At 46.7% G+C, this 13,297-nt stretch overlaps 2 protein-coding genes across 7 annotated transcripts in view; one reads left to right on the top strand and one right to left on the bottom strand.

Annotated features, from left to right (window-relative positions):
* The window catches only part of Fank1 (fibronectin type III and ankyrin repeat domains 1), a 107,082-nt gene extending 97,567 nt beyond the window's left edge, over window positions 1–9,515 (bottom strand). For 2 of the 4 annotated variants that reach the window (XM_006976935.4, XM_042285122.2), the window contains exon 1: window positions 9,359–9,515. In XM_006976935.4, the coding sequence (XP_006976997.1) occupies window positions 9,359–9,371 (13 nt within the window). In that variant the 5' untranslated portion in view covers window positions 9,372–9,515. The remainder of the gene's footprint in view (window positions 1–9,358) is intronic. The other 2 variants (XM_076554229.1, XM_076554223.1) reach the window with 2 other exon arrangements.
* The window catches only part of Dhx32 (DEAH-box helicase 32 (putative)), a 67,445-nt gene continuing 57,290 nt past the window's right edge, over window positions 3,143–13,297 (top strand). Inside the window, exon 1 of one of the 3 annotated variants that reach the window (XM_015995843.3) lies at window positions 3,143–3,268. The gene's annotated coding sequence lies outside the window, so the exon portion shown is untranslated. Of the gene's footprint in view, window positions 3,269–9,491; window positions 10,154–13,297 lie in introns of those variants that run through there. The other 2 variants (XM_006976939.3, XM_076554216.1) reach the window with 2 other exon arrangements.

The following is a 13,297-nucleotide window of genomic DNA, read 5'->3' as shown; positions in this document are numbered from 1 at the left end:
GGCTTTTGTACTGCTATTGCTCTTGGTTGATAATCCAGCCCCAGCCCCACTCCGAGGTGGAAAGTAAGTCCCTACTGCTGAGGACATCATGCACTTCAGACACTGGGCCCAGAGGCCCCTGAATTGGAACTGATTTGAAAGCTTCCTCCGTGAGTTCAAGCTCTCATGGTACCAGAAGGCACCATGCAAGCTTCCAAAGGAGGGAGGCAATCAACAGTCCTACTCAACTATGGCACCTATGGACCACAGTGACAAGCATGGGACAGAGACCCTAAAGGTGCAACTGTGCTAACATCTGTAAGGTGGGTGATCACATGGTGTATCCGCTAGCTTTCTGTTGCTGTGATAAACAGGGTGACCCAAAGCAACTGGGGGGAGAAAAGTTTCTTTTGTTTACACTTCCACATCACAGTCATCACACTGAAGGGAGTGAGGGCAGGAGCCTGGAGGCAGGAGCCTGGAGGCAGGAGCCTGGAGGCAGGAGCCTGGAGGCAGGAGCCTGGAGGCAGGAGCCTGGAGGCAGGAGCCTGGAGGCAGGCACTGAAGCAGAGGCCACGGAGGAGACTGCTTCCAGCCTTGCTCCTCAGGGTTTGCTCGGCCTGCTTTCTTATGCCATCCAGGACCACCTGCCCCAGGTGGCACTACCCACAGTGGGCTGGGTCATTAATCAAAAACATGCCCTCCGGACTTTGCCCACAGGCCAGTCTCATAGAGGAAATTCCTCAAGTAATGTTCCCTTTTCCCAGATGGTTCTAACTTGTATTAAGTTGACAAAAAAAAAAAAAACAAAACTAATCAACACATATGGATGTGATAAATTTTCAATTTAACTAAACAGTGTTTGTAGGATTTGTATATTCTTTTGTTTTGTTTTGTTTTCTTGAGAGGGTTTCTCTACGTAGCTTTGGCGCCTTTCCTGGAACTCATTCTGTAGCCCTGGCTGGCCTCGAACTCACAGAGATCTGCCTGCCTCTGCCTCCTGAGCGCTGGGATTAAAGGCATGCGCCACCACTGGCCCGGCAGGACATGTATGTTCTATTGTATACACATTATTTCAATTAAAAATAAACATTTAGCAGGGCAGTGGTGCTGCACACCTTTAATCCCAGGACTTGGAGGCAGAGGCAGGCGGGTCTCTGAGTTTGAGGCCAGCCTGATCTACAGAGTGAGATCCAGGACAGCCAGGGTTACAAAGAAAAACCCTGCCTTGGAAAACTAAACAAACAAACGAACAAACAAAAATAAACACTGACTTCTAGAGGAACAACACACTCAAAAGGCAGCATTCTATCCAACTTGGGCTGCTTTTGTTCACCAGAGAATTTGTGTAACCCCAAATGAGCAACCGGATCACCCCTCTCACTGACTGCGTCTGTAAGGTCATGTCATTGTTTCATCTGCCTTTCACAGTTCTGGGCATGTAATCGGGTGTTCTACCCTTGAGCTTCGTCACCAGACTGTAAGGGCATTTAAAGAAGTGCTTTACATTCATATAATTTGTGGAGAGAGTAGTGTTGCGTACATGTCACAGCATATACACGGAGGCAAGAGGACAACTTTGGAGAGTGGGTTCTGTCCTTCTACACACGGGTTCCGGAGACTGGACTCAGGTTGTCCGGCTTGGCAGGAAGTGCCTTTACCTGCTAAGCCATCTTGCTGCCGGCCCCTATAAGCTCACTCCATCTTATTGTCAGCCATTTTCAGTCCAAGGGGTGGCATATGGTGTCCTCTATGCAAAGCGAGTATTCTACCTCTGGGCTACACTGGCCAGCCTATACAGTCATTTTTGAGACTATGATCCTGTGATTGATCTCCCCCCACCCCATAACTTTCATTTACTCACACTAACGTGACTTCAGTTCAGCTAGTAGAGTGCTTGCATAAACCCATAAACTGGACATGGTGGCAGAGACCTGTAAACCTAGAGCTGGAGAAGTGCAGACAGGAGGATCAGAAGTTCGAGATCAACCTTGGCTACATACAGACTTCAAGGCCAGCCAGACATCCATGGGACCCTGTTTCAAGAGTGTTTCTTATGAAGAAACAGACCGATCACAGCATGACAGAGAAAAAAAAAAAACCAAAACCTGCAGACTCAGTACCAAGGAGACAGATCAACTCGGGGTCAGGGGTTAAGGGAGGCTAAGCTTGCTGTACGAAGTTTCTGAGAAATAGTGGCGCCCAGTGTTAATATTCTGACCTGCCCCTTGAAACTCCGCCCCTTGAAACTCCGCCCCCTGGGGCCGCCCAGTGTCCTGACATAAAAGCCTCATTTTAAGGAAACTCCTCCCCTTCCTCTCCTCTTTTCCACTCTCTGTCCCTCTCCCTCCCTCCCTCCCCCTCCCTCTCTCTCTCCTCTCCATTCCCGGGAGGAATGCACACCTCCGCTTTCTCTTTCTTCCTTGTCTCTTTCTTTCCTATCTTTCTCTTCATCTCTCTATTATAATAAACTCTCCACGTGGATGCAGCGCCTGGGTGTGAATGACTTTCCATGTTTCCCTGCACTCATGGGATACTCTGGCTCGGCCAGCTGGGGGTTTCCCACTTATGTAAACTCATAACATCCAAGAGTATGGTTGTTGTTGTTAGTATTGATTTCTTTTTATTTTGTGTGCATGTTTTGCTTGCACGTGTGCGCGCAGAGCCTGTAAAGGCCAGAAGAAGGCACTGTTGGACCCCCTGGAATTAGACTTAGCAGGCAGCTGTGAACCACCACGTGCTTGGTACTGAACTGGGTCCTGTGTGAGAGCCATCTCTGCAGCGCCAGGAAAGGTTGCAAAAGACGAACAGGTGGATGGATGGAGAGAAGCCAGGAAGATGAGAAGGGTGAGGGCTCTGGACGAACTGTAAGAGGTCGGGAACACAGATAAAAGAACGGGCGCCTGAATTTTGATAATGGCTTGCCTCTTAGCTCCTAGAGAAAAGTCCCCAAGAGGGCACGCAGGATCACAGAGTTCCTGACTTCTCAGCCATATGCATACACCTTACCTCAGCTGGGCCTTGTTTACTGAGTGAGTTCTTTCACCTGAATTTCCTGAGTCATACAGGGCTTGCTTCGAAGCAGCTGGAAAGCACGGGGCCCCTCCTTGAATCTGGTTGGCTGCTTCGAAGGAGACAAGTTGTAACAGTGTTTCCCTGGCCCAGTAAGGCCAAGGACAACTAAATTAGCAGGAAGCAGACGCTGTCTGGGGACAAGCTGGGTGCACCCAAGTTCCTGGGGACACGGCTTCAACCACGGAGCCTTTCTGTGGCTGACTGGGCATCACAGGTCAGGACTGTCTTGATTTTCAGTATTCTGGTGGGGATTTTAAAATAGAACTGTTTAAACGTGTTTTCAAATTTAAAATTGCTTTTTAAAAATTCTAAATTTGATTTATATAAGCATTTACTTCTTAATAAGGTTTGAATTGTAACCTAATTGAAATAATTGCTATTCTTTAGGGGCTAACATTACTTAAGAGAAAAATCACCACAGATTTGTTAAATGATTCCTGTACTCAAGTAAGAATGACTTTTAAATTCCCATTGGCCTCCCAGAGGATGGATGATTGCAAGTACTCCATGCTAATGCGAGCCTTTTGTAAGGTCTTCTGACCTGGAGAAGATCCTGAGAAGATGACTTATTTCCTTGATCATACCAGATAAAATGAGACTCTCAAAACATCCATTTAGGTTAGGAAGGGAAGTGGAATTCCTGAGGTATTTGTAACTAACCTGACATTTCTAAGCACCTGACTTAAATGAACTTTGCCCAAGAGGGCCTTGAAGTTTATCAGGAGCACAGCCCCTCCTGCTGGAGAAGAAAACAGCCCTCTTTTGTAAATGCATTGCCCTGGGGGAAATAAAACTAGGCAATATCATCCATTCCATAAATGTTTGTTTAAGGCCCCTGGGACAGAGTGATAAAGAACGCAGACAAGATCTTGCCCTCTTTAGCCTATTCAACATGGTAGGAGAAGTAGATTTATTTAATTAATAAAACAATTGTGATTATTGTTCAGAGATAGGAATAACATTAGGGAGGGGGCACCTCTACATCAGGAAGTCAGTGAAGGAGTGGATGAGAGGGGGGATACTTAAGCAAAGACTAGAAGGATATGAAGGCTCTTTCTCACTGGAGCAGGGGAGCAGGAGGGAGTGTGGGGGAGGGGTGATGCTCTTGATGGCTCAGAGGGCATCTAATGTGTTGGGAAGAACTGAATAAACATAGTAGAGCTCAGATCCAAATGTGATGTGTGAGAGGTACCTAGTCCATAATAAGAACTTTAGAGGGCTTTGTGGGGAAAGAGAGGCATGGTAGAAATCAGTGGACCATACAATCAAGGTTATTCGCAGTACTGATGGCAGCGGGAGGGGAGGAAGGGGGGCACATCCTGGGTACATCTTGAAGGCTGGTGACAAGGGCATGTGTAGGGGTTGGTGCAGAAACAAGAATCTAAGATGACTCCAACTTCCTGCTGGAGTGAGTAGGAAGATGGCGGAGACAAGTGGACAGACAGGTTTGGAGGGAGGAGGCACTCCCCTAGTGAATGATGCCCCAACCCCTTAGTAAACTCGGCCCTTTACACCTCTGTTTGGAGTTTGGTTTTTTTTGTGTGTGTGTGTGTTTTTGAGACAGGGTCTCCTCTATCTTTGGCTGGCCTTGAACTCACCAAGTCACCCAAATGACCCTGAGCATCTGATCCTTCTGCCTCCACCACCTGAGTGTTAGGATTACAGGCCTATGGCACACTCCTGGCTTTTGTAGCCTGGCCTACTTCAGGATGCGTTGTATATGTATAGGAAAAGAAATTATATATATAGATATAATTATGTAAATTGTTCACACACACCCCACACACAGCCTTGGGTCATCCACCTGACACATATCAGACTCAGTATTTGTAACTGGCCCAGGGTTCGTAGGGAGCAGAAGCAGGAGGGAGGGGCTTATCTTGCTTCATTTGATAAACAAATTCAGTTTTTGCATCTGATAATTATGCACAGGTTATATTCAAGTTGTATCTTCAGGTTTGTCTGTTTATTCTAAAAGTGCCAAAGATACCCAAATTCACTCCTGATATTAGATATTAGGGAAAGGATGGTAGTGCTAGAATTAAATGGGTTTTGCTGTCCTTTGTTTTGGGACAGGGTCTCACTATCTAGCCTTGCCTGGCCTGGAACTCACAGATATCCATCTGCCTCAGTGCCACCCCACCCCTACCCAGTGCTGGGACCAAAAGTGTATATCACAATGCTCAGTTTAAATTATTTTTAAAGAAAAAGAAGACATACATTCCCTGTGTGATCTTATATGCAGGTTATCTGCCTAGTAGTGAAGTTAGTTTACAAAGAAAATAATTAGAGGTAAATGTGCAAGCCAAGACTCCAAGCCACCCTGAGCAGCCCAAGGTCATGAGCTGATTTCATTTGCCCTTTCCCTGGGGAATCATTTCTTGGCTCATTGCCTTGCTACTATTCTGTAGCACAGCGGAAGCCCCCACCATCCCTTACTTAGTGCCAGAGTTTAAGCCAGCTGTGGGGTCTGAGAGGTTTGTGTTTATTGGCTTTTAATGACTCAGCTAACAGGGATCATTACTAAAAGTAATAGGAAGCTAAGAGTGTGGAAACGGAACGATTGGACTGGCAGGTTATTTCTAGCAGTTCCTTAGCGCTGCCCTTAGACATACAACTAATTCTTTACAGTAATTAATAAGGATCCTCCCTCTTAATCAATTTACTAGTGCTACATAAAACTACTCTGGTGTTATTGAGACCCCTCAGTATCAGAAGGAATAGTGTATACACAGACTTCAAACGCACTCCGTAATCCTGGCCTAACAACTCAATGTTGCTATAATTCCATTAACGGTATGATTGAAATTATTCATAGTTAGCACTGGTTAGTGTCATATCCCTCATGCTTCTGTTACCTCTGAAAGAATCAACTATTTCTTGTCTTGGATGAGATTTGGTTGGATACAAATATTGACAGTAAAAGAGACCAGAGATTAGACTAGGCCTTTTAAATATTAACTGACTATGGTTCACACTTATTCAAAATAGCATTTATTAGATTGTGAAAGATTTCCTAAGGTGGTGATTTCTTAATTATTTAAAATGAATACAAATACATTTTAGTATTGTGAAAGGAGATAAATCTCGTCATTATATTACATAAGTAACTTGGTGTGTATTTTCTACTTTAATGGGATGGGGAACAAACATTAAGTCATGGAGGTAATAACTATATTAGTTGTGGTGGCATGTCTTTGGTCACAGCACTTGGTATGCAGAAGCAGGTAGATCTTTGTGAGTTCAAGGCCAGCCTGGTCTACATATTGACTTCCAGGCCAGCCAGGACTATATAGTGAGACCCTGTCTCAGATTTTAAAAGTATTCTTTCATGTGTCTATATGTGAGTGTGCATATTTGTATGTGTGGATGCATGCATGTGCCTGTGGATGTCCAAGTTTGATGTTGGAAATTTTGGGTTTTTTTTTTCTCCCTCCCTTATTCATTGAGTCAGGGGTTCTCAATCAAACCCAGAGCTTGCCCAAACAGCTAGTCACCTTGCTGTGGGACTCCTGTCACTGCCTTCTCAGGCTGGGATTACAGGCCTGCTGCCATGCCCACCCAGCATTTATGTGGGTTCTGGGGAGTGGAATTCAGGTCTTCAGTCTTGCAAGACAAGCATTTTAACTCCCAGGATACCTTCCCAACCCCAGATGTAATAAAACTGCTTATTTATCTTTCAAAGCCTTCCTGGGCTTGTTCTCATGGAGTTTTTCAGGTTCATCTGTTTTCTCCCTGCCCAGACAACTTTGTCTCTTCTTGTTGACTATATCTTTTTTTTTTTTTTTTTTTTTTTTGCTCTGCTCCTGGACCTTTCTTCCCCAAGTTTAGGGCCTATGTACTAGGGAAATCTCATGGGAACCACCTCTCATAATTAACCAGATTATTGTGCAAGCCAACTACTTCATCCTTTCTCTTGGAAGCCTCTGTCTATCTCTCCTTCCCCAGTTTCAGACCTTGGGAGGTTGCAGTAGTTCCTAAATGGGTCTCTGGGATGACCCAAACAGACACTGTACTCTGTGTTTAATTCCCACACAGGGCTGCAACACAGTAGGAACCAGGAAAGAGAACAGATAAAAGCACAGAGCATTGAAGATTTTGAAGTCTGCAGTGTACGCCTTTAAACAGTAACACAAACTTACAGAAATAAAGCTGCTGTCTTTAAAAGATAGTTCACAGCTAAAGGTGTAGCTAAGTTGGTAGAGGGCTTTTCTATAAACCACCAAATCGATATTCCATCACAGCACCACTGGGGGTGGCCTAAGCCTATAACCACAGTATTCTGAAGGATCAGAAGTTCAAGGTTACATAGTGCAAATGAAACCAGCCGGGGAATACATGAGACCCCCCCACACACACACACATCATTTGGATCATTTCTCTCTGGAAAGATCACACACAGCCTGACATCAGTTTGATATGAAACTAAAAGTCCTAGCATTGCTGTATGTTCATTATTTTTCCAGAAGGTTTGATAAAATGTACAATCCAGTGAGTTTTAAAAACAAATGATAGATATTGGATAAAAACTCGACCAATCCAAAGCAACTGTAACTCCCAACGTGTAGGCTTTCTGTTCAGCAAGTAAGTTAAAAGAAAGGAGAGAAAGTCTTTAAATTTTTTCTTGTTATTAAGAAATGATCTTTTTTAAATGCCAGAATTTACCCCTAGGATTTTATTCTTGAAATTATGCAAAAAAGACTTGATTTATTTTAGTATTGAACAGAATCCTGTAAAGGTTTAAGTCCTTTCAAGTCTCCTGTCAAACAGTGTGCTTCTTGTAAGAACAAAGGAGGCAATAAAACAGTTTGGGTGGGGAGGAGAAAAGGAGCACCTAGGACAAAGTCCCTGGAAAGGTTGGAAAACAAAAAAACAACCAGCAGTCAGGTGAGTCCCAGCACTTATCAGTTCTAGCAACTGTAAACAGCACACCCTAGCAAACACAACATCGGAGTCTCTCTTGGTAGCCCACACCTTTGATCCTAGCACTCCATAAACAGAGGCGGGTGGACCTGTGAATTTGAGGCCAGACTGGTCCACACAGTGAGTTCCAAGCTAGCCAGAGAGAGATAGCAAGACCCTGTTTCAAATGAAACAAAACAAAAAGGGAAAAAAAAGAAAGTTGTAACCCCAGCACTTTCAGAATGCTGAGGCATGAAGATTGCCACCAGTTCAGGAGGGTCAGAAGCCTGCCAGGAATTCAAGGTCATCCTGGGCTGCATGAGACAAATAAGACTTGGAATATTAAAAAAAAACAAAACAAAACAACCCAGGCTGGGGAAATGACTCCATGCATACAATACTTGCAGAAAATATTAGAGCCAGAACTTATATAAAAAGTCAAGTGTGGTGGTGTGATTATAATTCCAGCCCTCTGGGGTTCTAGCTAGCCAGTTTGCCTAGCCTAGTTGACAAGAGCTCTAGACCAGTGAGACACCCTGTGTCAAAAACTAAGGTGGGAGCCTGAAGAGATAGCTCAGCTATCATGAATACCTACTGCTCTTCAAGGGACCCACATCCTATTCCCAACATCCACGTGGCTGCTCACAGCAGGCTGTAACTCCAGTTCAAGGAGATCTGGTTTCCTCTTCTGGCCTCTTACAAGCACAAGGCACGCAAGTGGTGCACAGACATACATGTAGGGAAAACATCTGCACACATTAAAATAAAAATTAAAAAACCAAGGTGGGTGGCATTTAAGAAATGACACCTGAGCCTGGTGGTGGTGGCACATGCCTTTAATCCCAGCACTGGGGGAGGCAGAGGCAAGTGGATCTCTGTGAGTTGGGGTTAGCCTGGTCTACAGAGCAAGTTCTAGGTCAGGCTCCAAAGCTACAAAGAAACTCTGTCTCAAAAAACAAAAACAACAACAAAAAAAGAAATGACACCACCCACTTGAGCGTGCACCTATATGGCACCTGCATACATGTGCAGGAACACATACATGCACAAGCACACAGACAAGCAACAAAGAACGGGGAAATTAAAAAAAAAAAAAAAAGAAAGAAAAGAAATGATGAAAGTTTGTTATGTATCTTATGCTGGGAGGACGCACATGAGTTATATATGCCCCAGACTTTTGGAATAAGGTCGAGGGGAGGCAAGATCGCATAAACATTAGGCCCAGGCTCCTTGCAGGTTCATTAAGACTCAGGAAGCACCATTTACCATTAGTGAACCTACTACTCCTGAGGGCTTCAGCAGTGTGCTGTGGAATCTGCGGATCGTATGGCCCTGGGTTCGAGACCTGGCTCGGCGGGCTTGGCCTCTCTGCCCGCACCCCAGGCCCCAGCCCTCCGCTTACTGTAGGGCTCCATGGTCAGCTGCTCCCCGGGCCCCTCGGGCCGAGCCCTGGCGGCGCCGCCCTCCTAACGCCTGTTCTCCGTGACGGGCGTCGCTCGGGTTGTCCTGACAACCGCGGACGGGGCCGGGCGGGGCCCGGCGGACGGCAAGAGGGAGGGACCAAAAAGTGACGTAGAAACGCGGAGCCGCGCACGGGCGGGAGCGGCGTAGGGGGTCGGGCTGGGGACCTCGGCTGCTCAGGCGGAGCCGCGCCCCGAGCTCGGGAAGCCGCCGTCAGCTTCTGTCGGGACCACGCGAGCCGTCGGCCGAGCTCGGGAAGCTCCCACTGGCTCCGTTCGGCCTCGGTGGCCGCCGCTGCAGGTAACGGCAGGGCAGGCGGCGGGGGAGCTGGGAGGCCGCGCACCTGTTGCAGCCCCGCCCGTCACGGCACAGCTGAGGGTGAGGGCGCCTCAGCTCCGGAGGGAGGATTGCAGCTCTAGGCTGAGCTCCCCTGGACCCGGGAGGGTCTGGGACCGGACGCCCCCGAGACGCGCGAGTGAGAGTCAGAATAGACCCTGCTCCAGCTGGAGGACCCAGCCATTGCACCGCAGTAACCCCAGCTAGAGTCGGGGCTTCCCCTGCACCTGGCGTCCGCCCAGGTCAGGGTCCGGATGACCCCGAGACGCCCGGGTGACAGTCAGTAGAGACCCTGCTCCGGCTGGAGGACCTGGCCTTTGCACAGCTGTACCCTCTCCCCAGGGTGAGGGTCCATGGCGCCAGGATGTTATCCCAGGTCATGGCCCCTTGATAACACCCGGTGAGGACGTCCTCCTGCTTGGGGAGGTGGGGCAGAGAATCGGGCCTTTGCGTGGCAGCCCCCTTCCAGGATGGGTTCCCCTGCACCAGGACATTACCCCAGGTCAAGGCCAGGATGACCCTGAGAGACTCCTGGGTTTGGGTGCCCTCCATTCTGCCTGAAGGACTCGCCCTTTGCACAGCATGTTCCAGAGTGGGGTGTCCGACCGCATTGGCCTAGGTGAGGGTGGGACTGTTTGGGTGTGAAAACTGCTCCTGCCTCGGTAGTAGGCCAAGCCTGTCTCCTGAAACCCTGGGCATTTCCTCCCCCAGTCCTGCTCAGTCATCCCTACTATCACCTATCACATTTCAGGAGGTGGGATCTTGCTGACTGGTTTAGTTTGGGCGTGTGTGTGTGTGTGTGTGTGTGTGTGTGTGTGTGTGTGTGTGTGTGTGTGTGTGTGTGTGTGTGTGTGTGTCGTGTGTTCCAAGTACTCCTGTTTGGGGGGTGGGGGTGGGAGGAGTCATTGAATCACATTGAATCAGCCAAACTGTGTAAGACACTGGTTTCAAAGATGCTGATCCAGGTTTTACTTGAAGAAAGGTGGGAAAATCACGAGGGAGTTTTAGTCTGTATGCTGTAAAATTTTCAAACCACCCCAGAGAGTGTCACTGGTTAAGGAGGGGAAAAAAAAAAGGCCGGAAGGAAGGAAGAAAAATGGAGAAGAGATAAGGACGGGAATGAGAAAGTGCAGAGGAGCAGGGGGAAATTGTAGAATTGATTTAGCATTCAGGTCTGGAGATTAAAGCCCCTCCATCAATTCCCACTGCTGCCATAGACAGTCCTACAGGAAAATGGAAGGCCCAGCCGTATTGGGGTCATATAAGTGATTACTCATCTTTGCCAGAGGAGAGATTTCTACTCTGTGGGTGTCAAGGACACAGGGGAGAATTACTTTCCACAAAGGGAAACATTCAAAGCTTCGTTGAACCCGAGAAGCATCTATTCTGCAATGGAAACAGACATTTATTATCGTCTACCAAATTAGGCTCCTCTCTCTGGTTCTATGAGGGTGATTGTCAAAGCAAGGAGGCTTATGTGTGGGTGTTGACAAGCAGTGTGATTTATGCAGAACTCATACTTCCTAAGTTAAAGTACCAAACTGAGAAATTCAGGTTGGAAGTAAATGTATCGTGAGATAGTTCCCATAATGTCCCTGCAGCTTAGAGGAGGAGGAGCCAGGGTAAGATTCTGGGTGCTTCTGTACCTAGCATTTCCCAAACTCTGGTTCGCATAAACAAAATCAGGATGAGGGCTTTCTCATCCAAGACAGGGTTATGCCTGTCAGTAATGCAATAGCAAATGTCACAAACAAGCCTGCCATTACTGACATACACACACAAAAAGATAAAATTAAACTGTCCAAAACAGTAGGCTAGATACTGGGGGGAGGGTGCCCCCCCATTTTTTTTTTAAGAAAAGTGACAGATCTCCATGCTAAGGTAATGAAGACTAAATGCAGTGATTGCATGTGAATTTTAAGAATGGAAAAATGGAAATAAATAGGAATTGATGGCATACCTTGTAGTAATTTAGAAGAGACCGAATGAATCCTTGAAGTGGGCATTGAGGAAGTCTCACTCAATCCATAAAGGCAGCTAACTGTGAAAGCAAGATTTTAGGAGACGTCATACCTGTGAAAGAAACAACTGGCTAGGAGATGACAGCGGAGAGGGGCAGTATCTCCCATCCCCCCATCCCCCTCTCCCCCCCTAGCACCTAGCACAGTACACTTGCTCAGTGGATGAGGAGAACTTAGCACAGTACACTTGCTCAGTGGATGAGAAGGACTTCCCTGTAGGGAGTTTTATCATCAGAGAAGACGCTCGTGGCCAGAAACTGTTAATGGGTTAGGACTTGGAAATGAATGATGAAGTTTTTGTTGTAACTTTGGGGTTTTTTCCCCCTGCTATTATGTCTATTAACTTTGGCTGCCCTGATCAGTGTATTATTGGTGGTCAAAGGCAAACAAAAGGCACTCCATGGCAGGGTTGGGGGAGGGTGGGTTAACTTTGTTTTTAAGTTTCCAAGTTTTTTTGTGCGCAGAGCGGGGGACATCACTATTTAGCTGATGTGTAACTCAAGGTAGCAGACCAAAGCAGCCTTAGCATGAGATAACAAGGTAGCCAGGAAGACATAAAAAAGTGCAGCCGTTTCTTTTTCTTAGATCTGTTGGCCACTCTCAGAATGAAAAGTAAAGACAACTCAGTTGAGGTTACCTTGATTTAGCACAAACAGGGCAGCCAAAATTACATCACTTGAGTATGTAGGTTCTGTCTCCTTCCCCTGCTATCATAACTGGGAGGAGGTTTTCTTTTTGCTTTGAAGAATTTTTGGTTTTATTTTTGTTAGCCTGGTTTGAGTCTTTTTTTTCCCTCTCTGCTACTTTCTGAATTCATTAAGGAGCCCAGTCAAAGGTAGACTACAACCTGATTTCCGTATCTGCTTTCGTGTTGTCCCCAAACCTGTTACAAACTTCACTCAAACCATCGGACTCCGCGGAAGGCTCGGCACTCTGCTCTCCGCATCCGTGGTGTAATGGTGCTCCAGGATCTGGCTGTTTCTCGCTTGCCAGCACATCTTCCAGGAGGAGGCTCATGCCCGCTAAATGAGCTTCTCTCCCACTCGAGGGACTCTACATTGGAGCTCTTAGCTCCAAAACTACATTTTCTTCTAATAGTTTTCTCTCTTTTGTTTTTGGATCTTGAGCCTCTGATTAGACTTGGGTTTTCTTTTCCGTAACCCCACAGCAGGTGCTTCCACAGTTCCTTTAGTGCAGAGGGGCTTTGGTTGTCTCTGATGTCTTGAGAAGGACAGTAGCAGAGAGGACAGCTTGCAGGCTTTTTACCAGTCTGTATTTCTAGGTACACCTCCTTGGGAAAGCTGGGAGCTGCTCTTTGCTCATTATTAGATGGCGGTTTGTCTGATAGTTTAGTGAGAATCAGAATACATTATGTGTAATTTTAGGGACAGGGGATATAACTCAGTTGGTAGAATACTTAGTGTGAACTAAGCCTTGGGTTCAGTTCCCACCCAGTGTAAACTAAATGTGGTGTCCCACAACTGTAACCTCAGCACTGGTGAGGTAGAGGAAGAGGATCAGAA

Source organism: Peromyscus maniculatus, chromosome 1 (genome assembly GCF_049852395.1).
Source record: "Peromyscus maniculatus bairdii isolate BWxNUB_F1_BW_parent chromosome 1, HU_Pman_BW_mat_3.1, whole genome shotgun sequence".
NCBI lineage: Eukaryota > Metazoa > Chordata > Mammalia > Rodentia > Cricetidae > Peromyscus > Peromyscus maniculatus.
This window is presented reverse-complemented; position numbering and strand designations above follow the sequence as displayed.